The 26,378-nt window shown below is 38.5% G+C and overlaps 1 protein-coding gene and 1 pseudogene across 1 annotated transcript in view; both read left to right on the top strand.

Moving 5' to 3' along the window:
- Positions 1–6,810, top strand: part of LOC107678096 (uncharacterized) — an 8,978-nt gene extending 2,168 nt beyond the window's left edge. The window contains exons 2-3 of the mRNA XM_016473265.1: positions 5,607–5,690; positions 6,234–6,810. Coding sequence (XP_016328751.1) covers positions 5,607–5,690; positions 6,234–6,810 — 661 coding nt within the window. The remainder of the gene's footprint in view (positions 1–5,606; positions 5,691–6,233) is intronic.
- A 125-nt stretch (positions 6,811–6,935) lies between these two features.
- LOC107678012 (NACHT, LRR and PYD domains-containing protein 12-like) lies at positions 6,936–23,128 on the top strand (annotated as a pseudogene).
- The last annotated feature ends 3,250 nt before the right edge of the window (positions 23,129–26,378 follow it).

Genomic DNA, 26,378 nt, shown 5'->3' with positions numbered 1-26,378 from the left:
GACTAGCTTTGTGAAATGATCCCACATAAAACATTACTGAACAAAACAAAAACAGCAGACCATCTGAATGAGAACGCAAATTCACTCTCTGACAGAAGGTGGAGCTTATGGAACAGCATCGACACTACTAAAACACTACTTTAATATTCATTATGAAAAGACGAGATGAAAAAAAAAATCAAGTCAAGTAACCATTATTTATATAGCGCTTTTTACAATGCAAATTGTGTCAAAGCAGCTTTACAGTATTAAACGAGGAAATAGTGTGTCAAAATAGTGTGTCGTTCTCCTCTGGCCAGACGAAACCAGCAGTTTAATTCTAGGCTGCAACAAAGTCAGATTGTGCAGAGGACTCATCTGGTTCCCGTGGTCTTGTCCCAATGGCCGTCTAGGTGACAAGGTCTTTGCTGGGGATCTGTTTCAGGGGACATTCAAGGCTGTCAAGGTCGTCTCTAGGTGCTGATCCACCATCTGATCTGGATACATACTGGATCCTGGTGGCTACAGTGACCATATGATCCGGATACTGTCTGGATTTGGGTGGCTACAGTGACCTCGGAATAAGAATGAAACAGACTAATTGTTTCTTTTTCTGGACACGGCACTGTTCACACACTTTGTGGTATCGGCTTTTAGTATTGGGGCATTTTAATGAGTACGAGTACATGAGTGCAGTATTGGGCCCGATACCAGCATCGTATTAGAGGTGTAACGGTACACTAACATGACTGTTTGGTACGTACTTCGGTTTTGATGTCACGGTTCGGTATTTCGATACAGCAGGGGGAAAACTAAACATAATTTTTTCTTTTTTTTTTTTTTTATTAAACAGTGGTTTACTGAACAAGTGGCTCTTTTATAAATAAATTCAGTTATAATTAACATTTTCTTAGTGATAAAAATCTACCTCAGCTTATGCTTTAAACTACAGGGAGCTCTTTTACATTACTAGGTTACAATTAAAAACAGTGCCTAAACTTAAATTTAATGACTATTTATTTTTAAATATAATAACGTTCAACACTCAGCAATGCAAACATGTAAATTGCACATAATTCAGTTTTTAAATGAACTTATAAATGATAAAATTTCTATTTGTAATATAATATAATATAATTTTATATTAAATAACACAATATGAAAATAAGTATCTAACAAAGAAGAGAAATCTCTCTCATGCTATTTGTATATTATTAAGATATTTTTTTTTCTTAATTTTTGCTATGTCACACCACAGGACAAATTTGTTACAGTTCAGTAAAAATGTAAAAAAACCCAGTGAAAGAATTGAAAAAGTGACCCTTTATATTTTCTCAAAGATCAGTCTTCACACTACATATACTACTGTCTGGATTTGGGTGGCTACAGTGACCTCGGAATAAGAATGAAACAGACTAATATTAACGTAGATGCCATTCTTCTAGCGATGTAACAAGTACATCGGGTGGTATGGGAAATGTTCCCGGTTCCGGTTGACCTAATTAATGCAGCCTAAAAATGCTTCAACAGATTTGAATTATAGAAATGCGATAGTGTATTATGTGTAAGCCAGGTTAAAGAGATGGTTCTTTAATCTAGATTTAAACTGACAGAGTGTGTCTGCCTCCCGAACAGTGTTAGGTAGATTGTTCCAGAGTTTGGGTGCTAAATAGGAAAAGGATCTGCCGCCCGCAGTTGATTTTGATATTCTAGGTATTATTAAATGGCCAGAGTTTTGAGATCGTAGCGGACGTGAAGGACTATAATGTGATAAGAGCTCACTCAAATACTGAGGTGCTAAACCATTCAGGGCTTTATAGGTAATTAGCAAGATTTTAAAATGTATATGATGTTTAATGGGGAGCCAGTGCAGTGTTGACAGAACCGGGCTAATATGGTGATACTTCCTGGTTCCAGTAAGAACTTTAGCTGCTACATTTTGAACCAGCTGGAGTTTGTTTATTAATCGCGCAGAGCAACCACCCAATAAAGTGTTACAATAGTCTAACCTTGAGGTCATGAACGCATGAGTTAACATTTCTGCGTTCGACATTGAGAGCATAGGTCATCATTTAGATATATTTTTAAGATGGAAAAATCTGGTTGTACAAATGCTAGAAACATGTTTTTCAAAGGAAAGATTGCTATCAGATAGCACGCCTAGGTTCCTAACTGATGACGAAAAATTGACAGAGCAGCCATCAAGTGTTAGACAGTGTTCTAGGTCATTACATGCAGAAGTTTTTGGTCCGATAATTAACACGTCTATTTTTTAGAAAAGCAGTAAGAAATTACTAGTCATCCAGTTTTTTATATCAACTATGCATTCCTTTAGTTTTGCTAATTGGTATGTTTCGTCAAGTAACTTAGAAATATAGAGCTGAGTATCATCAGCATAATAGTGAAAGCTAACACCATATTTCCTGATGATATCTCCCAAGGGTAAGATGTAAATCGTGAAAAGTAACGGTCCTAGTACTGAGCCTTGTGGTAAAGAAACAAGAGGTTTCAGTGGAACAATTTATGAAATAGTTACATTTGTAGAAATTTAAGTCACAAGCCCACAAAACAGAACACAAAGCTGTGTTTATCTTTAAATTTGTGGTACCGGGGGGGGGGATACTTCCTCTAATGCAGGGGTGTCCAAACTCGGTCCTGGAGGGCCAGTGTCCTGCAGAGTTTAGATCCAACCCCAGTTAGACACACCTGAACCAGCTAATCAAGCTCTTACTAGGCATACTAGAAACCTCCAGGCAGGTGTGTTGAAATTAGAAGAGGAAATTCTCCAGGACCGAGTTTGGGCACCTCTGCTCTAATGCCAACATAATAGGTTCTAACATACATGTTGTTGGTTTAGATGATTTAACACCAAATACCATCTAAACTTTTCTGAAGACAGTCAGTTCCCCTCAGAAACACATTCATATAAACCCCCAAATCAATATTCAGGATTTTCTTCCAATATTTTGTGGCATCTTGAACAGTGAGCTTGCTCGTATTTTTCACATTGCGTCCATCATCTCTGGCCTCTGTTAATGGCTGTTTACAGACTTCATAATATTTCCACATAAATTAGATTTTGACATTTTGGAAAATAATTGCAATGCAGTTTGTGCAAGTGCAGAACAGCGATTAGGAAAGGAAAGGAAAGGAAAGGACGTGTGTGTTATGGTGACCCATACTCGGAATTTGTGCTCTGCATTTAACTCACACAGCACACACAGCAGTGAGTAGTGAACAAACACACACACCGTGAACACACACCATTTATGCTGCGGCGATTTATGCAGACATTCACTCCCCCACCTACAATCCCTGCCGGACCTGAGACTCGACCCCTCGACCTTTGGGTTAAATAAGAAAAATAAATAAAAGTTCCAGGGGTTCACCTCCTTCAGCCATCCTACACACAGCTGACTGACTGCTTGCCCCAACGGGGGGGGGGGGGGGGGAGGGGGAGTCGTGTTACTCTCTACGCTACACACAACCTGAGGGATTCCTACACTTTCAATCTTTGACAATACATGTAAAACAGCACACATCGCGGGAACGGTATAATGGGAAACTTTAGTGGTTTTGAAACCATGACATTTTCAAATCACGGTATACCTTGAAAGTAATCATTGGTGCTAGTAATCGGCCCATGCCTAAAATAGATCAAACCCTACTGTGTTACATATTGTAAAACTGGGGTCTATACACTGTCAAAATGTAGTGCAGTGAGGGTCAACTTCTTTTTAGGGATGTCTTAATGTGAAATTTTGTCAAAGTTTGTCGTCAAGATATCTAAGATTATCTGCAAATTTATCTTCTATGAAACAATAAAAACAAAACAAAAAAAACAACCGACATCTCTCAATGTTGGGCCTGTTTACACCTGGTCATGCATTATCTCTTATCAGGTAGCTATCTGATCGTGAAAAGATCCGGTGTTAATGCCCTCCGAAACACTTGAGACGGATTTAAATCTGATCACTCAAACCACTTCAGGAGGTCTGAGACCCATTCCAGACAAAGCTGGTCAAGTGTATGCATCTGGTGGTTGAAACCTCATATGTCATTTTTATTCCTCCCAAAATCTACACATGGCATTGCTAATGCAACATGCATCGCCACAGATGAGTAGCTGAGAATCTCTTCTGCAAGCCAACGCAGTCAATTTAAAGTACTTGTATTTAACTTGTATAAATCATTTCAACAAAAAAGTATGTATAACCTCTCAAGAAATATAAATAAAATATATATTAAAATATAAATACTCTAATATTGTGTGCAATTTAAATGTTTGTATACAATTCAGCCCTGATTATTATATCTGAAAATAAATGGCAACTGAATCTGATAGTTTGGGCTACTGGGTCTGATAGTTTACATTATGTACAATACAGCCAGTTGCATTATTCAACATACCTTCTGATGTTCATTCATGTTTATTTTGTGCTAGTAGTAAAGCAGGGGAGATGATTGGTTCAGGTGTGCTCTGTGTTTCTGCTTGAACAGAAATGAGTCTACACTGTGTGCACAATTATTAGGCAAGTTGTATTTTTGAGGATTAATTTAGTTATTGTACAACTACAGTGCTCTTGGTCAATCCAAAATGTTAACAAACCCTCAAACCTTAACATTTAAGTAGTAAAAGTGAAGTTTTGGCGTTCTTAAGAGAATATCTACATGTACACCATTATTAGGCAACTATTAGTGTGCAGAATTATTATGCAACTAAATGAAAAGCAAAGATCTCACTTGTTTATTTTCACCTGTTAAAGTGAGAATAATAAACAAACTCAATTTACAAATAAACATTTCTGAAATTTCAAAAAGAAAACCTCAGTGACCAATATAGCTACCCTTCTTTTCGATAACAGTCACAAGCCTTACATTCACGGAGTCAGTCAGTTTCTTGATCTGGTCAAAATCATCACTTGCCTAATAATTGTGCACACAGTGTATAGCGATCTGCAGATTTATATCAATTGAAATTATTGTTTGAATTTTGTGACAAAATTGACAGAATTTTAAAGCTGAGACCTTGTTTATATCAAAATTAACAAAGCACAAAGCTTATTGTGATTATTGGATGGGAAGCGTGCTATAAATAATGTTTAGTGATGTTAAGTAATATTTAATGTGTTTGCAAAACTATTGCCTTTATCTGGGCCTGAATCTTTGGATTCTGATCCCTCAGGTGCTGTAACATTTTAGGTGTGTTCGCTGTTTTAGTCATCACTTTTCATCTGCATGTTTTGCATATTGGATGCCCGTCTTCAACCCCTTATTGACCATTTTTATATAGCCAAAATGCTCCCAAATAGCTTAATTTGCATCTTCAGTGGAAGACCGGGAGATTGTGTTGTTCCACCCTGTTTTCATTTTGAGAGTTTCACATGTGCCTGTCCTAGACAATGACCAGTGAACTCGGCTAGTAACAGCATCACAGAGCATCCATTTGTCTCTTTCAATGCAAATAAGCTGGTGCACCGGCCCTCTGTTCAGAAGAGGGCAGAGCTTCAAGAGCTCATGCTCCAGCAATAGCAGTGGCCTCCTCTTAAAGGTCCCCTTTAAGACTGATAATTTGCAAAAAAAAAACAATATTTCTCTCTTTTTATTTGTCTCTTTCTATTTCTCAGTACCATCAGCAGGAAGAGAAAGAGAGCAGCTTCTCCACTGCAGCCCCCTGATCTCAGTGATAAAGCAGTGCTCTTTGATACTGTGTGAGTATATTCATGTAGAGAGAGACATTCAACACAAAAACAAAGAATATACACAGAAATAACAAGAGAGAAATATACATTTTTAGTTTATTTCTGCAATAAAGTTCTTTAGACAGAAAAATAAACGGAAAGTGTGTTCTCTTTTTTTTTTATCAGCAAATATAACACTAAAATGAAAATCATGATATAAAGAAAGAAAACTGAAAAGGAAAAATTCAATAGGTTATTTGTTAAATAAAGATGCTTCGTTAAATAGTGCTCTTGTGTGCTTCTCTATGTCTATTCCTTTTTTGTCTAATTACACAAAAGTTAAGGGACACAGTGGGATTTCTGCATCAGTGTAATATTGACAGTAATAAGAAGTATCTGTTGGCCACAACATATTTATTATGATTAAAATGAGCTTGTCAATCAAACTTTCTAAATGTGGTTGTGGTATGATTTCAAATAAGATAATTTAATATTAGAGACATAAATATTTTCTCTATTTTGAAAAAGGTCTTTTATATTTGTTTTTGTCTGTTCTGCTTAATGTCTTTTCAGTGGTGGGAGAGCTGACCAGATCAGATATGTGTCCTGTCAGACCTTCACATCCTCCTACTGTCAGAACCACTTCAGTCATCATGACACAGAAGCAGCTCAGCAGCATGATTCTCATCAACCAGTGCATGATGATCTGCAGAGAGTCAAAGATCAGCACAAGACCAGCATGAAGAACAAGTATGAGAGCTTATTTGAGGGAGTCAAACTACAAGAGAATCAGACCCTCCTGAACCAGATTTACACACAGCTGTACATCATAGAGGGAGAGAGTGAAGGAGTGAATGAAGAACATGAGGTGCTGCAGATGGAGAAAAGTTACAGGACACTCCAAGACACTCCAATCAACTGCAATGACATCTTTAATCCTTCACCTGAACCAGGATATGAGAAGAAAGACAAAATAAAGATGGTTCTTACTAAAGGCATCGCTGGAATTGGAAAAACCGTCTCTGTGCAGAAGTTCATTCTGGACTGGGCCGAGGGAAAAGCCAATCAGGATGTAGATTTCATGTTTGTGTTTCCATTTCGAGAGCTGAACTTGATTAAAGATCATTATTACAGTCTTCACAGCTGCTGACTCAGATCAACATAAGGAATCAGAAGTATGATGAGAGAAATCCAGAGAAACTCCTGCAGTCCAACAGAGAAGTGATTGTGAAACTTGCTGAACTGGCTTTCAATCAGCTGATGAAGGGCAATGTGATGTTTTATGAGGAGGACCTGAGAGAGAGCGGCATAGACGTCAATGACACCTCAGTGTATTCTGGGATTTGCACTGAGATCGTCAGAGAGGAGCGTAAAGCTGTGTTCATCTTTGATGGTCTGGATGAAAGCAGAATTACACTGTTTTCAGACAGTGAGACAGTTTCTGATGTGACTGAGATTTCATCAGTGGGCGTGTTGATGTCAAACCTCATGAGAGGAGATCTGCTTCCCTCTGCTCTCATCTGGATCACCACCAGACCAGCAGCAGCCAATCAGATCCCCTCTAACTACATCAACCGTGTGACAGAGATTCAGGGATTCAATGACCCGCTTCCATCTGCGCTCATCTGGATCACCCCCAGACCAGCAGCAGCCAATCGGATCCCTTCCAAATACATCAACCGTGTGACAGAAATTCAGGGATTCAATGACCCTCAGAAGGAGGAATATTTCAGGAAGAGAATCAGTGACGAGCATCAAGCCAGCAGAATCATCTCACACATCAGAAAAGCAAGAAGCCTCCACATCATGTGTCACATACCCGTCTTCTGCTGGATCTCATCCACTGTGCTTCAAAACCTCCTGAAACAAGATCTCAGTGCAGAAATCCCTCAAACTCTGACTGAAATGTTCATCTACTTCCTGCTCATTCAAACAAATATGAGGAACCAGAAGTATGAAGAGAGAGCTCCAGAGAAACTCCTGCAGTCCAACAGAGAAGTGATTGTGAAACTTGCTGAACTGGCTTTCAATCAGCTGATGAAGGGCAATGTGATGTTTTATGAGGAGGACCTGAGAGAGAGCGGCATAGACGTCAATGACACCTCAGTGTATTCTGGGATTTGCACTGAGATCGTCAGAGAGGAGCCTGTGATTTATCACAGGAAGGTTTACAGCTTTGTACATCTGAGCTTTCAGGAGTTTTTTGCAGCACTGTATGTGTTTTTCTGCTATTTACACAAGAACAGTAAGATTCTGAAAATGTTCCTGACAGGAAAGTTCAGAAATCAGTGTGAGAATGTTCCTCTGGATGTGTTTCTGAAGGAAGCAGTGAATAAAGCTTTGAGCAGTAAAAATGGACACCTGGATCTTTTCCTTCGATTTCTCCATGGTGTCTCACTGGAGTCCAATCAGAGACTCTTACAGGATGTACTGATACACACAGAGAACAACCCAGAGAGCATCAAGAGCATAATCAAAAACCTGAAGCGAGGTCAAAAAAACAATGTCAGTCCTGAAAGATGGATAAATCTGACACACTGCCTGATTGAAATGAAGGATAATTCTGTTAAAGAAATGCAGGCATTTTTAAACTCTAAAAAAAATAAAATAAAAAATCTTACACTTGCACAATGCTCAACTTTGGCAAACATGATCCTGATGTCAGAGGAGGTGCTGGAGGAGTTTGACATTAGTAAGTACAACATCAAATCAAAAGAGGGCAGAAGGAGACTGGTACCTGCTGTGGGGAACTGCAGAAAAGCTGTGTGAGTGTAAAAATCAAATAATATTGCAATATGAACATAATTTGAAAGTTGTGAGGAGGGTTTGATGAGTATTTTCTGGGTTCGTGTTCGTGTTCACAAGCATAAAACATAATTGACTGCAGTTATGGCTGTGTCAGCTTGACAACTGCCTTTCTGCAGTAGTATGCCAAATGAGTTTTGTGCCAAAACAGAGTTTTGCGCATATAAATTTTTTTATGTGGATATTAAGATACAAGTGAAGTACAAAGCTTTGTTTACAAAAGCAATAATTAATTATGCGGCAAATGGTACATCGCAACCATGGAAACATTTGAAATCAAGCTAAATGAGAGAGGTGTGTGAGCCCATAAATTAAAATTAAGTCGTGCACAGCTTTGTGTTCTGTTTTGTGGGCTGGTGACTTAAATTTCTACAAATGTAACAATATTTCATAAATATTTCCACTGAAACCTCTTGTTTCTTTTCCCAAATCCTCACTGTGTCACCCTCTGTTTTTGTAGGGGATTATAAATATTTATTTTCACGAGTTCCCTCATTTTAGTTAAATTCGGCTATGCTGTACTAATTAATTCCTTCAGTTTAAATTAGTTAAATCTTGGCCACATCAAATATAAATGTCTTGCTCATGTGAAATATATAATTTTCTGTTTGCTATAATTTGAAAACGGTGTCAATTGTTTTCGAATACTGGAAGAAAACATGAAGATATGAGACGAGATATTTTTTTGTCCTGCTCGTGTCCCACAGCCCTCTCAAAGTGCCTGATATATGATGAAACCTTTATCTTTGTAGGGAAATGGAACTGGTTAATGTAATAAAGAATCACTTATATTAGGAAAATGTTAAAGTCACCATAGAATATTATTTTTTAATGGAATATTGTAGTGTTTATTATAAACAATTTATTTGTGTACTTCATTCTTTTTTTAATTCATGTGCCCTCGTAATCTTTAATCAAAATGTTAACCTCCCCTCCTCCTCAAAACAACTCATCTTCTCTTCATGTCACAAGCTCTGACTTGAGGGCGGAGCTATCTGGGACTGCCATCAGCCTCAGTGACGTCAGTCATGTGAGGGGTAAACACAAGGATAAACAGCTGATGCTTCACTTTATAGAGATCAATGCATTGATCAGCGCTCACACCAGTCATGGGGGAGTACGGTAACCTTAAACATTAAAAAAGGATATTAGGATGTTATTATTGACTCTCTGTGGTCATTAAAAATCCCAGGATGTCCTTCGAAAAAGAGTACGGGTGTAACCCCAGCATCCTGGCCAAATTTGCCCATTGGCCTCTGACCATCATGGCCTCCTAACAATCCCCATATTCGGATTGGCTTCATCACTCTGTCTCCTCTCCACCAATAAGCTGGTGTGTGGTGGGCGTTCTGGCGCAATATGGCTGGCGTCGCATCATCAAGGTGGATGCTGTGGACTTAATAATATAAAAAAATGAAAACTATCTAAAACAAAATCAGATTTATAGCCCACTAACAAGTAACATTAGTCAAAACATAAAATGTTTTTATTTGTTTGTTAAACTTTTTGTATCGTTTTTACAGTCCTCTACAAGGGGTGTTGCAGGACCCTCAGCATTCCCACATCCCATGTCTAAAATCTAAAATATCTCTTAAAATGAAGCATGTTAACATTAACACTTTTTTGTAGATTATCTGGCTGTTTGGTGAAAATGATGACTGTCACATTTGGCCTGCAGGTCACAACTCGAAGCACTTTTGTTATTGTATTATCTCTTTATTACATTAACACTTAGAATACTTTTGTAGATTATCTGGCTGTTCGGTGACAGAAGAAGGTTGTGCTGCTCTGGCATCAGCTCTGAGTTCAAACCCCTCACACCTGAGAGAACTGGATCTGAGTAACAATGACCTGCAGGACTCAGGAGTGAAGCTGCTGTGCGCTGGACTGAAGAGTCCTAACTGTCAACTCAACATACTTGGGTATTTGGTGGTTGAGGAGATTCCCCCTTCTATGTAAAGCGCTTTGAGTGCCCAGAAAAGCGCTATATAAATGTAACGAATTATTATTGTCATTATGACAACATTACTTTTCGCACAAGGCAAACAATTTTTTTCATGAATATGACTTAACCTCATGGAGAATGCACTCAGTCAGTCAGTCTGTCTGTCTCTGTCTCTCTCTCGCGTGCTGCTTAGGCTTGTTTAGTGTCGTTGCTCATCCATGTGGTCGTTGTCCTCAATAAATAAAAAGGTTCTTTAAGCAAGGGTATTGGCAGGTATTCCGGTGGAGAGAAATCCGCCACAACTGACCGCAAACTGGCATTCAGATCTGCCTCCATTTTCTTAGAAACACCTAACGTCCAATGATCCAATCAATTCCCAAAGGGCAAAATCAAGTCCCGCCCTCTCATTTCGGATACTGTTTCACTCGGATAGATGTCACAGTAGAGAAAAAAAAGACAATCGCAACTTCCGTTTCAGTCCGACTTTAAAAATATTTGTAATGGCACTCAGCTATTAAAACGTTCCACAATAAATTACTGTAAAATTAAGAAGAAACAATTATTGAAGCATCACACATAATGCTCATAAAATATGACTTTTAAATAAGTCATGTCTTTACTTCCTAATGTAAAGACCAGAGAGTGAATGGTCAACCAGCATGATCTTTCCTGGTGACGTTTTTAATCGAGCATGACATCAGCACACCAGCATGCCTTTTAACCATTTCTCCCTTTTTCAGATTAACATCCTGTAAACTCACTGATCAGCATTATGAAATTGTGGCTTCAGCTCTACAATCATTAAACTCTTCTCTGAGAGAGCTGGACCTGAGTAACAATCACCTGCAGGATTCAGGAGTGAAGCTCCTCTGTGCTGGACTGAAGAGTGTCAACTGTCAACTCAACAAACTGAGGTTTGGCTTTTACATTTACTCGTCCAGTTTGTTAACCATCTGAGGTCGGTGAACCCTCCGGAGCATTCAGTTGTAGCAGAAAAACTTGAAATACTTTGTTGTTTTTGGTTGTACAGATAATAGTAAGATACCATTCAAAACTGTAAAACAGAAAAACTGTGCACTTTCTGCCATTCTGGTCTCTATGAACTTTTACTTTTAAATTAACCAATTCAAATCAAAAACAAATATTCACACTCTCCTGTGTATGAGGCTGCATAGCTGCTGACCAATCAAAGTGCCTATGACAAAGACGATGACATTGGGGGGCAGGGTTAGAAGGTTGTGCTGCTCTGGCATCAGCTCTGAGTTCAAACCCCTCACACCTGAGAGAACTGGATCTGAGTAACAATGACCTGCAGGACTCAGGAGTGAAGCTGCTGTGCGCTGGACTGAAGAGTCCTAACTGTCAACTCAACATACTTGGGTATTAAATTATTTATTTAACTCACAGTGCAGAGAATTCTGGGAAACATACAGCACCTGGTCATCAATTAAAAAAAAAAATGAAATAATCAAATGGATTGGATCTTAGAAAGCTTTGAGCGCATCTATTTCTATTACACCGGTAATCGTCTGCATCGAATGGTTAAAATCAATGCATTTTGAAGGGTTGTAGGGGGGCCAATCAAATCTGAGGTGGCACAAATCAGATCCAAGGGGTACCCCTCGGTTGAAAACGCGTTCAGTTTAGGGGCTTCAGAACGTATACGCAGTTTAGGGGCTTCAGAACGTGTATGTATACACATATGGTTCTTTATTTTTTAAATAACACTTATTATTTAACGAACACTTTACTTTGATACCACAGCAAAAATTAGTAGCATATAGGGATGCAATGATTCACTCAACTCATGATGCGATATGATTCACAATACTGATTTCAAGATACGATTTTCTCATTTTTTTAACAAAACGAGACTTTAGACAAATTATAAATGAAAAGGTGTCCTTTTATTATTTCTCAAAGTGCTGCACATTTGCTTGTGAAATTAAAATGTAAAATAATAAAACTAACCTGACATTTTAAAACAAATCCCACTACAAATAAATAAATAATACAAATACATGAAATCTCTTCATACGGCGAATGATTTGCAGATCCTGAGCACCACTGACAAATATCTAATCTTGTAAAATGTGTGGTAGGTACTGCCGCTCCGTAGTATAGTCTGTTTGATCGCGGATCTCGAAAGAGAGTGCACATTCAAAAGCGGTTTCAATGCCCTGCATATTAGTAGCGGCTCCCTGATGCAATTTATATACAGTGTAATTACCCAATGATATAATTTCGAGAGAAACTATTGAAATATTGGTATGGGGGGGAGATCACGATGCCGGCTCAACATCGTGATGTCTGTCAGCCGTCGGCGGTGGACGATTGCATCGTTTATCCGCCCAACCCTAATGATGACTCTTGTCCACGATCTAAACCCCTCTTTTAATTCTGCCATGCAAAGACTGCAACTAATTTGACATTAGTTTAAAGTCCCATCTAGAGTTTATAAATAAGACACTAAAATGCATTTTTCCATCAGTCACTGATTATCCTTTCACGTTCTGCATCGAATGGTTAAAATCAATGCATTTTGAAGGGTTGTAGGGGGGCCAATCAAATCTGAGGTGGCACAAATCAGATCCAAGGGGTACCCCTCGGTTGAAAACGCGTTCAGTTTAGGGGCTTCAGAACGTATACGCAGTTTAGGGGCTTCAGAACGTGTATGTATACACATATGGTTCTTTATTTTTTAAATAACACTTATTATTTAACGAACACTTTACTTTGATACCACAGCAAAAATTAGTAGCATATAGGGATGCAATGATTCACTCAACTCATGATGCGATATGATTCACAATACTGATTTCAAGATACGATTTTCTCATTTTTTTAACAAAACGAGACTTTAGACAAATTATAAATGAAAAGGTGTCCTTTTATTATTTCTCAAAGTGCTGCACATTTGCTTGTGAAATTAAAATGTAAAATAATAAAACTAACCTGACATTTTAAAACAAATCCCACTACAAATAAATAAATAATACAAATACATGAAATCTCTTCATACAAACAAACTAAGGCTTTGCCTGTGCTCTTTACATTTAAAATTAGAGGCAACCACTGCATTTTAATCACAATCCAAACAAAGATGCTAAATGCATGTTATTTAGATTGTAATTAGATATTACAATTAGATTAAAAAAATAACCACCTGTGTTTACAAGAATACTTGACTAGACAGGTATTTTGAGATAACTTTGTGTGCACATATTCACTGAAGTGCAAGGAGTCGTGAAAGAGGAATCAATTCTGTGTTCACAAGCTGTCTGAAATGCTACTCTCTGTGTGCACACTTTGAGTGAGTGTGCACAGAAAAGGGTGGTGATACATTTTGGTAGCCCGACTAGAAGATACTATAGCCCCGGGATGCCGGGCTAGCGATTTTGCGAGCCCTGCTGAGCCTCATTTACAAAACAATCTACAGTCAGAGGCTCTGAAAAATATACTGTATATTCCTCAGACGTGATCCAGGATGCCATTAAAGATAAACTGTCCACTTATTTCTAATGCTGGGATCCTTCTGAAGGCTGTACATAGATGCAAAGCAGCTGTTTTAAAGTGGAAGTGAAGCAGTCAGTCAAGTTTACATTATTTGATAAAGTGATTTACACTTTAATTAAAAAATATATATAACAAACAAAGAAAAAGGGATGTTTTGTTATAGCTTTTGGAGCAGTGGTGCCGCCATCTTGCAAAACCAGTGTGTGACGCCACAGGGTTGGTTTGCTCCGTTAGCCACCGAAGTAATATAAGCATTTCTGTACTTTTTGAACACAAATGTTATTTTAACACACATATTATGGTTTTCACCATAATTTGGATGAATATTCAACATCAAACTGTCTACATCACAAAGTTTTGATTGTGGTATCCCAAATATTGTTTTCATAATGTGAGGCGCAATGTAAACAAACAACGTTTTATACCATATTGTTAATGTCGCATTTTATTGTGTCAGACCTTTCAGATATATTTGCATTACACTGGCTCATTCACTAGTAGTGGTATGCAAATACAATTAGCTTTCCTGCTGTTAAGAGAATGCAGTGTTTAACTAATCTGAACGATCAGGCCAGTGCTGCTTCCTCAAGAAAGTTTATCATTTTCACGTGTTTTAAGCATTGTCAGATTAAACATTAAAGTGTTTAAGCCATTCAAGCACGAGATGGCGCAAAAGAGATTTCAATGTGGTGCTCACGCACTGTGATAGATCGTTTCTGTGCACCGCAGCTTGGACAGGATGTGAGTACCAAATTGACCTTGCAAACAGTCCTTTAAAAATATTCAGGTTGGTCTAGCAGAAATCCAGGTAGGAAATATAGACAGAAATTAAATAAAGTAACCTGCATCATCTTCACTGTATAAATAACATTTATATGAATCCTTAGTCAATCTATAAAAGTGATTCAATCAAGAGCAGTGAGTGATTTTCTAATTTGCTGTTTGATAAATATTAAGACAGACAGCAACTGGAATATTAGGCTGCTGTTATTTTAAAACTTGTTATTGTAGATTATCTGGCTGTTTGGTGACAGAAGACAGTTGTGCTGCTCTGGCTTCAGCTCTGAGTTCAAACCCCTCACACCTGAGAGAGCTGGATCTGAGCTACAATCACCCAGGAGAATCAGGAGTGAAGCTGCTCTCTGAAACACTCAACCATCTGGACACACTCAAGTAAGTTGAGTATTAACAGTCATCCTGTCTTCTGTGATTGTGAGAGAATCTGTCATTGTTTTTATGGTTGTCATGAGATGCTGCTTTGATTCTCACAAAAAAGAATGAAGCCCAACTTCCTTTAAAACATAAAATACTGAATTATGTCCCACTTGGATACTGAGCTTCACAGAGACTCTATGAGAACATTGTGTGCCATTTGGAAAAAGAACATCTATATGTTCATTGGAAACTGGGCTTTAAATCACTGTGTTTTTGACCTGGATTGAAGCTCTCTAAGGCTGGCCACACGTTTGAAGAATTTAAGGCAGATTTTATGCCTGATTTGCACCCCTGAACGATTGGGGGCGTAGCCCGATACGAGGCTTGTTGCAAATGATTTTTTGTCCAAAAAATCCTTTATTGTGTGGTGTCATTACGATTATATAACTCCTCCCGATCGAGACGGAGTGTCCCCGAAATCCAATCGTAAATATTAGAGCCCGACCGATATATCGTTTTGCCGGTTTTATCGGCCGATATTAGCCTGTCGCAGATATATCGGTATCGGCTAATTTGCCACCGATATGAATTTTTTTTTACAGAACATAAAACGCAGATAAAATGCTTGTAAATGGTGTAATTACATAGTTTGCCCAGAAGAGCGCGCTCCATTGTTTGCTACTGGCGACCTGGATATTGTGAAAGCTCAAACGCCGTCTCGAGGCCCCCTTTCGAATGAGACCACCCCGGCGTCGATAGCCCCTGGGGTCCGGGAGTTATGGACAGTTAAATTCGCGGTCGGGCGCTGACCGATCTGGCGATCCCGGGGGGCTATATCGATATCGGCCTTTTTTACTCCCTAATATCGGTATCTGTATTGGCCCCCCAAAAAAACCATATCGACCGGGCTCTAGTAAATATCAGACATGACTCTTGATCAGGCTGCCTCTGACGTGATACCCGCGATGGCCCATTAGAGTGAGCAAGAGTCACCTACCGGATGTTGCGTGCTTCTGTAGCTGAAACTTGGTAGCCACAAACATGCCACAAAAGCGGAGTACTGAGAAAGAACATCACCCATATTCTTTTTTTTTTTTTCTATTTTGCTTTTAACTGTGCAACAAAACACACACCAGGAGAGCCAGCTGACAACATCGATTGTCCTCCATGAGTTTTTCTTCTCTATTCTTGTTTGATCTTGCAGGTCTCTGTGAGATCTTGTCACTGTGAAATCGTTCCTACAGTCAACAAGTGTGTGGTCTCACAGTCTAGTTAAATCGTCTAGTGTGCGCGTTCAGAGAATTATAAGGCTAAAATAGTTTGAAACTGTCTTCATGTATGTGGTCTCCTATGGTTTTAAAATCGGTTAAGATTTGAAAATCCTCTAGTGTGTCCTAGGCCTTAGTTTCTCTTTGATGATTTGATGAGAGACCTGTTTCAGAAAGGAGGTTAAGTGAAAACTCGGAGTATGTTAACCCTGATATGAGGGAAACTCTGGGTCTTCTGTTTCAGAAACAGTTTGGATTAGAGAACATTTAATTATGTGAAATCTTGTTTGATTCACATACTGTATGACTGATGCATTTGACTCACATTAGGTTTATTAATTTGTTTATGTTTAAACTATATAATCTAAATGGATGGAAAATTTGTATACAATTGAAATACATATGTCATCGTGTGATTATATAAACTGGTGAATCGCTTAGTTGAACCAGTTCATTGAAACAAATTGTCCAAAATAACTAGTTTGCAGAAAATAATTGGACTTCCTCATTTGCTTGAGGCTATGGATTACAGGTAATATTGCTGAAAATAATGTTCAGTTTATTGCACAGACTGAATGTTTTGCTTTGTAAGACCTCAATATATCATCAGTTACCACAGGTATTACTTTTGTCTTGCCTTTTTGACTCTCAAGTGACAGTAGCCATTTTATGAATCCCCAAAGACCAAGGTTTCGAGAAGGGTCTGGCCGCAGACTTGCGCTTGCATTCTCAGATTTGCACTCTCAGTCACCTGCACTTCCTCTGCAAGTGACGTCACTTGTAATCGACATTTGCATTCTCCACTATCTACAACGTCACTTGCACTCGACACACAAAAATTAGAAGAATTATTGCAAACGGGGTAAAAAAGCTGCAATGATTATATTATAAGTATTTTAGTATTGTAACAAGACCAAAACATTTTTGGTTTCAAAGATTTCTGTTGTGGCTTGTGCCTTTATTGTGAGAGAACAATAAATGCAGTATTCATAACGGCTATCGAATGAGAGGTGAAGGCCACAATACTAATGTTTTCCACCGGAGGGACAATTCCTTTTAGGTCTTAAAATCTGTGTAAATGGCTCTATAGATTAAAAAAAGGAAACAAATCGCCACCTTTCGCTATATTTTTATTTTATTCTGAACCTATTTCACAAGGAGAATTTTCACAACTATGAACAATTTGTATTACTGAACAAATAAAATAATGGAAACCGATAACCATAACAATAATGCAATGTCAAAAATAACAATAAAACTTAATAACACTTCCAAAGCAGTTCCAACTATTCTTACTAATATTACTGCATTAGACATTTTGATATTCTAGGTATCATCAAATTGCCAGAGTTTTGAGAACGCAGTGGACGTGAAGGACTATAATGCGATAAGAGGTCGCTCAGGTATTGAGGTGCTAAACCATTCAAGGCTTTATAAGTAATAACAAGATTTTAAATGTTTTATTAACAAAGTTCTGGAGGAGCACAATCAGTAATCAGCCTAATTAACAGGTGTATATATACACCGCAGACTTACCTCTATTCCTCGACATTATGAGTGTTAGCGGTTGTTTTTTGGGGGGGGGGGGGGGGGGGGGGGTGTACTCTGGGTTCAGGCCAAAATTCCAAGCTCTGAGCCCTCCCCTTGGACAGCATGCCAAATACGCATAACCTTTACTCTGTTTATTACTGACGGAATGCATAGTCCGGTTCTGTCAGCACTGCACTGGCTCCCTATTAAACATCGTATAGATTTTCACGAGTTCACACTTACATATATGAAGTGCAGTGTTGACAGACCCGGGCTAATGTGGTCATACTTCCTGGTAAATCCAAAATCTCAATAAACTAGCTTAGGTGGTGAGGAAACACAGGCGTAGTAGGCTCAAGACTGAACACAGGTGAACAAATGGGGCACGCTTAAATAGGCCAACATTAATTGGGTAAAGACACACGGCTGGGGGCATTCAAGTCCTAATGAGTAGTGATGTTATCTATCAACAGAAGCTAGGGCCACCTAGTGGCTAGGAGTGTTATTGCATAGAACCAGTGTAAGCGAAATGATGGGGAGTGTTACTAGTTAGTGCCAACTAGAGGTTGGGAGAGTCATTGCAATCAGGGAGAGTTCTTCCAAGCTGGGCCTTACACTATGTGCTGAGAATTAACTGATTTCTGTGACGCGAGGCGGCTAGCAGACAGTCGGTTTAGCCAGTCTGTCTTCCTGACCTGGGCCCCAGTTAGTCAAGTACAAACTCTAAGACTCTGTGCCATATTTCTAGAGAGAAGAGCGGCACCACCCCAGGAGGGATGAAGACCATCTCTTTCTGTGACATGAGGCGGCTAGCAGACGGTCGGTTTAGCCAGTCTGTCTGCTTCCTGCCCTGGGCCCCAGTCAAGTACAAACACTAAGAATATGTGCCATATTTCTAGAGAGAAGTGCGGCACCACCCCAGGAGGGATGAAGACCATCTCTTTTCAACAGGTCAGGTCTGCCCCAAAAACTCGTCCAATTGTCTATGAAACCTATGATATTCTGCGAGCACCACTTAGACATCCAGCCATTGAGTGACGACAATCTATTATATATCTCATATTACAGTGTCTGACATCGTGCTTGCAAGTTTACACACCTCTTTAACATTATTTTTAGTGATCGAACATCAGAACATCATTAGTGCCGACGTGAATAACAATCTTACTGAATTTACATTTAGTATTAGCCAGCACTTTCAAATTTGCCAAGATGTGAAGCGCTCTGGCTCCCGGTAAACATTGGACTATGGTGGCTGGTGTCTATTAAATTTGCCAAGATGTCAGGCGCTCTGGCTCCCGGTAAATATTGGACTATGGTGGCTGGTGTCTCTATTTTCACGTTCCGTACAATAGAATCGCCAATAACTAGAGTACTTTGATCAGGTTTCTTAGTGGGTGCGTCACTGAGTGGGGAGAACCTGTTTAATGTTTTGATCGGAACGGAAGAGCGGTGTTTTGACCCACGACTATTCCGCCTCACAGTCACCCAGTTGCCCTGCTGCACAGGCTTGAAGGTTTTGAGTTTATGCTGTCTCTTTCTCAGACAGAGATCGCTGTGCATTTAGTGTGCATTCTAGTGCGTTGCTGCACAGTTGCTAGGGTGTTTTGGGTGGTTGCTAGGTTGCTTGAGACAGATATAAGAGAGTTTGTGTAAAACAATCGAATTAAAAAATATGAGAGTTTGTGTCCTCAATATGAGAAGATTTTGTGTGTTTGTGTGAGAAACTAATAGACACTTTGTGTGTGTGTGTTTTCTAGTGTGGATCATGGAGGAGAATTCAGGATCACATCAGGACTCCACAAATGTAAGTCCTCAATCAGACACACCGTTTTCTTGTTTGTAGTTTAGTTGTAAATGTGTGTGTTGTAATGTGTGTCTTGTGTTCAGATGCCTGTGATCTCACACTGGATCCAAACACGGCAAATGTTTTCCTCATTCTGTCTGAGGAGAACAGAAAGGTGACATATGTGAAAGAGGAGCAGTCATATCCTGATCATCCAGACAGATTTGATGGGTATAATCCTCAGGTTCTGTGTTCAGAGAGTCTGACTGGACGCTGTTACTGGGAGACTGAATGGAGTGGAAATGATCCTGAAATAGTCGCAAGTTCAGTGACGCAGGTAGTGACGATTCTCTCCGGCCAATCCGTGATCAGCAGATTTCACACGTCACGTTTTGGTAACCCCCAACCGAGGTGGTACTAAAAAAGGTACCAGGTACCAGGTACTGTACCCAGTGGAAAACCCCCAAAAAGTGAACCGTACCGTGCAGTGGAAAAGCGCCATTAGTCACCATAATTTGGTCAAATCGACTCATATAAATGAATATAGTCTTTTTGATTGTTTTTTTTATTTATTTGTTTTGTTTTAATTTCTAGTTTATTTGTTTTGATTGGTTTTTATGGTTTATTTTGTGCTACAAGCAAAATCCTGATCCATACTTTATTCCAGTCGGTGGCGGTAATGCACCAGTCAGTTAGGTTGCCAACCGCCAATAAACACCAAAGAAGAAGAAGAGCGTTAGCAATAGCAAGCAGCAGTAGCCAGCATGGCTCACCTGCTGATTTTCTTAAGTAAAGCCATGTGGTAGAGAGAGTTGGCAAAAGGTGGCTAAATTGTCATTGAAACAACAAACTGTGGATTTAAATGTCCCATTAAGTAGAACTGAGGGAAAGATTATAAAATCTCGAATGACAGATAAATGGCAACAATACTGGGATGTAAGCGAGCGACACAGGTCGTTTTTTTTTTTTAAGTGTACATTTCTTATGTTTTTTGCAGAGATGGTACATGTATGTATGGCCTGTTTGGATTGATGCTAGGAGTTTAAAACGGTGTATTTGTATGCATTTTAGAAGGACTCTTTATTGGTGAGGACACCACATAATGGTCCAGTTTGAATATGGATTTAAATAGTCTGGACTATTTTTGATTGTTCCTGGTTAGGAAGAGTCTGGTGTTTGTGAGCTGTGGCGTGTTTTCATTACAAGAGCTTGGATTATTAATTTGCTATCAGCCAACTTCAGAGCTGGACAATGTTTGGACATTGATGTACTACAGATAAGACTTTAACACACATCAACTTTCACATGACGAAATCCTACAATCTTACATTGCTTTGTTTGCTTTTTTTGTTTGGTACTTTTGTGTATTTACATTTTTGGCTATATGTAGCTGTATTAACCTGAATTGAATGTTTTCTATTTTGTATTTAATAAATCCATTGATTTGAAATCCCTTTGACTACTGTACATCTTTGACAATATAGGCATTAGTTATGTGGTGTCTGCATCCATTTAAGATGTATAATAACTGTTTTTCCCAAAGACTTATGTTATAGTAGCTGAAAAGTATTTAAAGTGAAACCGATGTATTGTTATAGATCAGGGGTGCATCCTGTTCCTGGAGATCTACCTTCCTACAGAGTTCAGTTCCAACCCTGATTAAACAAACCTGTCTGTAATTATCAAGTGCTCCTTCAGATCCTAATTAGTTGGTTCAGGTGTGTTGATCAGGACCAGGTTGGGCAACCCTGTTGTAGATTAATAATTGCCTTGTCCAAATACCCACACTTGCGGTCTTTGCACTTGACCACTTGACTACTTATATGACGTATTTCCTGTATTTGGCCCAAGTGTTCAAGTGAGCATGAAGACCACAAGTGTGTGTCGAACTTTTCATTACCTGATGGGACACACTTGTAGTGTTGTAAAAATGCAAGTGTTTACATAGCTTTATTTTAATTTTAAATACTTTGCATTTTAAAATCAACTAAATGTCTATTCAGTAGTCCCTATAACATGACATAATTTTAATTTGTGGTGCTTCTAACTAAGTGATAAAAAGCAGTTGCAAATGTACAAAATAAATCACCACTACTCATCTTTGCACCAGTAAAACGTAAAAACACTGTTTTTCTACCAAATTATATGTGATATCTAATTATTATATTAATATTCAACTGACATTGGAAAGGTTTCCGTGACCTCTTGCGAGATCTCGGCAAAAAGTCTCACAATTTATTTCCAGAACATGATGCATGATGGGATACACTAAGCCTGGAGTACTGCTCCGGAGTAGTATTCAAGATAGTGTTGGTTTAGTGTGCGTTAAGGGCACTGCGCTTTGCCGTTTTTAAGACCTGGGACAGTCTTGCATACGTACTTCCTGTCGTGTGCACGCGCTCTCAAGTGGACAAGACCGCAAGTGTGGGTATTAGGACAAGGATGTATATGGTCACCATTTATTTATTTATTTGTTTAGTGCAATGTGGTTGTACTTTGTTTTCCTTGTTTTGTACTCTCTCTGGTTGTTCTCTCTCTCTCCCTCTCTCTCTCTGACATCCCTTCAGCCAGGTATGGACATCAGGGGCCCGTTTCAATAAGGTGGTTCAACCAACTCAGAGTTATTCGTGAACGGTTGGACGAATCAGCTTGAATTCTATAACTTTTTGCCAGCATGGTTTTGAAGAATTTTGGCGAAAATCAGACAAACCATCAAGGACGAGTTCGAAAAAGTAGGTTTTACGAACAATTGAAAATAGCGAAAAAACGAAACCTTACGATTTTTTAATTTTGGACTCTGAGTTGACTTACCCTGAGATGGAAAACTCTTGAGTTTTTGGTTTCAGAACAGCTAAATTGTGTTAGTTCAGTCGACTTCTAGGTTGAGTCTGAGTTTAGCGTGTGCACCACGACTATGAGAAGTCATGATCAATGGAGCTCCAAAATTATGATTCACCATGGCAACAGCACAGACAAAAAGACATCAGCATACTTCCGAGTCAATAAATATCTTTAATTCTTAATCACTGTTATAATATCAGAGGTGAAAACTGTAAAATTGTTTAACTAAATTTCATTTTCATGGTATCCCACGGCAAAAAGAAAGAAAGAAAGAAAAAGAACGTAGCAGCATCTAAAAATGAATTATAAAAACACAATTCAATCAAGGTAAAGCTTTAAGCATAAAAGTTTCATGGGTGTAGGCTACATGACTATACAAACATCTGACATTAAATATCATTCAGTGTCTATTTCAATGCCCAGCAGCTTTTTCCACACAGTTTAACGCTCTTTTCACATAGGCTTATTAAATATTCTCTAATCAAACCTGTTACATTTCTTAATTAGAGTAATGAAATTAACTGACTTGTACTCAGTCGACAGCAAGAAGGCAGAGGCTCGCAAAATGGGGGGAGAACCTGCACCAGCATCACTGAGAGATGAAGAGGAGGTGGTCAAGTAGAAGAATTTTAAAATCCAAAAGGAAAAAGAATAACTTTTGTATTTGTAGAAAATAAAGATAACCAAATAAATTGTAAATAATTTGTGTTTATTTAACAGCTGTGGCGGTGGTTACGGCATATATCTCGTACTACCCCTCCATCTGGCATCCTTCCATTCCATACAGCATTCCATCAGCTTCATTTTCAGAAGGTGCGATCAATGCATCCAACCACACTGGAAATCCTGAAGAAAATTCTAATTATTGGGTTACTTCCAGAGGTTGCAGCAAGATGTTATCAAGTGATCATCAGTTATCAGATTAGCCTCATTTAAACCGTTTTCTACAACACTGACCTACAGTCCAGTGAAACTCCTCTTTGACGGATTTGTGCCCAGGAAAAAATTCTCAGTCTATAACTCTGACCTACAGTCCAGTGAAACTCCTCTTTGACGGATTTGTGCCCAGGAAAAAATTCTCAGAAAGAGCATGAGAGCAGCGTACACTTTCCGTCTGCATACAGCGGCCTTACTAAAGTGCTCTGCATCTCCAATTTACAGCCACTAGAGGGGCCTATTGAATCCTATGGAGATTCTTAAATGAGCCAAACAAGTGAAATCTTTAAAACTACACCAACTTGAGGTTTCATTAAGCTTTCAGATATATCGCAAGGCTTTCAGATATATATATATCAAAACATTAAAAAAAATTATATTTTGTAAAAAAAAAAAATGAAATTGATACTGAATTTTAATCCAAACACATGCATATACATACAGTTTCGTAAATATGTAATAAATATAAAAGATACATTTAAAAATATAAATGTTATAAACTCATTGGTCTCCACCCCATCACTCAAATTTAACTGTGTTAAGTTAAAAAGAAAATTATAAATTACAGTAATTTCTCAGCAGAAACATCATAAATGCTATAATGTGTTTCAGTGGGAGTGTGTGTGCCATATGTGTGTTTGTGTGTGTGCCTGTGTGTGTGAGTATGTGAGTGTTTTGTGCATTGGGGACATTCTGCAGTCTCAGCCCTTTGTTTGGGTATGCATCTTTTCTGGATTGTGTCAGATTTTATATAGTTAAAAAAAATTAAAAATGTTTTTTTTGGACATTCCATTCATTCCTATGGCCGGGTCAAAATGACCCGCGAGGGACACTTTTGTTACTATTTTTATTACACCCACATAGAATCCTCGAATCGACTCAACTTTCAGCTCCATGCTCAAGTGTGACAAAATAAATAAAAAATAAATGTAAATTTATTTTATAAATACATTTTTCGTAAATTCCATGCTTTTCCAGTGGCGGGTCAAAATTATTTTTCAAAATGAATTTTTTTTTTTTCATGTAGTCCCAGTTCAACCGTGACAAAAGTAACAAAGTCTCATAACATAACGATCAACACTCGAGTTTTAAAAAATCTTAAAAAATGAGTTTTGGGTCAAAATGACCCGAGGGACGGATGAGGGTTTTAAAGAAAACTACCATTTTAAATGCTACCATTCAAATAAATATGCATGTGAATATGGCAGAAAAAAAAAAAAACTCCCTACGAATGTATGCAGCCTCCTCGTTTACGGGATCCTGTATAAGAGGAGATGCCATTTTTGTCACTTTGACTGTGTCTGCATGATGAAAATATGCACAATGAATGAATACATGCACTGCAAAAAAAATGCTTTTCTTACTTAGAATTTTTGTCTTCTTGTTTCCAGTCAAAATATCTAAATATTCTTAAATCAATATGCATTTTCTACATAAAAAAGGCATAAGTTATTTAGTCTTGTTTCCATGGTGGAAAAAAATAATTTGTGATTTTTTTATTTAGCTAATTATCTGCCAGTGGGGTAAGAAATTAAAAATATGCTTTTTTCCTTTTGCATTAAGATTATTTTTCTTGCCCTATGGCGGACAATTTTACATGTTTTACGTAAAATGCACTTAAATACACTTGTTTCCCCCAGGAAACAAGGCTAAATACCTTATATCATTTTTCATCTATAGACATGGCATCTTAACGTAAGAATTTTTTGATATTTGTACTTGAAATAAGACAAAAATACGCAGTAAGAAAAGTATTGTTGCAGCGTGAATGAATGAATGAATGAGGTATTTAAACCTCGCTTATGCTTTAAAAAGGGGAGGAGACCGTAAAAAACTCTGGGTTTACCGAAGAAAACCTGCTCCCGACCAGGTTAGGTTCACAGAGTAAGTTACCACGGTGACTGTCTCTGAGTATAAGTTACCTCTCTTTCAGAAACGAGCTTGACTTATCCTGCTTTCTCGGGTTTGACAAACCTCCCATTCTGAAACGGAAAACCCAGAGTCTCCCTAATTTCAGGGTTACATACAGAGTTTTCACTCAACCTCCTTTCTGACCTAAATGGTTGACGAGATGGGAGCTGGTGGATAAAGCTGAGGTGGAAAGCCAGGAAGCTGAGAGAGTCTTTCCTCCTGCCCCAGCATGGGATTGTTGAGCTTGTGTGTTGGTTGACTGTTGTGAGGGTCTAAAGCCTTGAGTCTGTGTTACTAAGTGCTTCTTTTGTTAACCAATCTAACCTGTTTATAGAGATGGGCAGATGAAGCCTTGTGAAGCTTTTGAGGCTTTTTCCTGATTGTACCAAAAAAAGATTCAAAGCCTCAAAGACAGACCCTACCAGTGACATCTAGTGGCTGCAATTATAGCAGCCTCTTTCAAATGATTCACACATCAGTTTCAAGACAAAAGCAATACTCAGCAATAGCAGCTGTGTCTTCATTCTGAGAATCATTGCATGAAAGTGTTACTATGTTACTATGAAGCAGGGAGGGAACACCAAGCATTTCGCGTCTCCTTATAATGAATGAAGCCACGCCAAAGATTCGAATCAGTTAACTCGCTTCAGGGCTGCGTTCAGCCCCGACAAAACGTTGCAAAATGTTTTTTAAACAGAAACGGTGGTGCGTTGAACACCCTGTTCTATTGACGCAAGAGTTGCAACTATGGCAGCTGAGAAGGCCATTCTTTGTGTTCTTTTTGAAGAATTTTCGGAGCCTGATGAAATCAGTATAAATACGTGTTTAATACTGCAAAATGCACTCGATGTTATATCTTATACACATGAGATAACACAAAATACTAACTTTTATTCTGAGTTTATATCCCTGATCTGTACAATGACTGGATTGCTTATAGAATTCTAAACTGCTGTCAGGCGGTAAAGTCACTGGAAGAACCTTATTATTCCTTTCTGACAGAGAACATCATTGACTGACTGCCA

Source organism: Sinocyclocheilus anshuiensis, unplaced genomic scaffold (genome assembly GCF_001515605.1).
Source record: "Sinocyclocheilus anshuiensis isolate Anshui unplaced genomic scaffold, SAMN03320099.WGS_v1.1 scaffold173, whole genome shotgun sequence".
Lineage (NCBI taxonomy): Eukaryota > Metazoa > Chordata > Actinopteri > Cypriniformes > Cyprinidae > Sinocyclocheilus > Sinocyclocheilus anshuiensis.
Note: the sequence above shows the minus strand (reverse complement) of the source record. Positions and strands in the feature narration are given on the sequence as shown.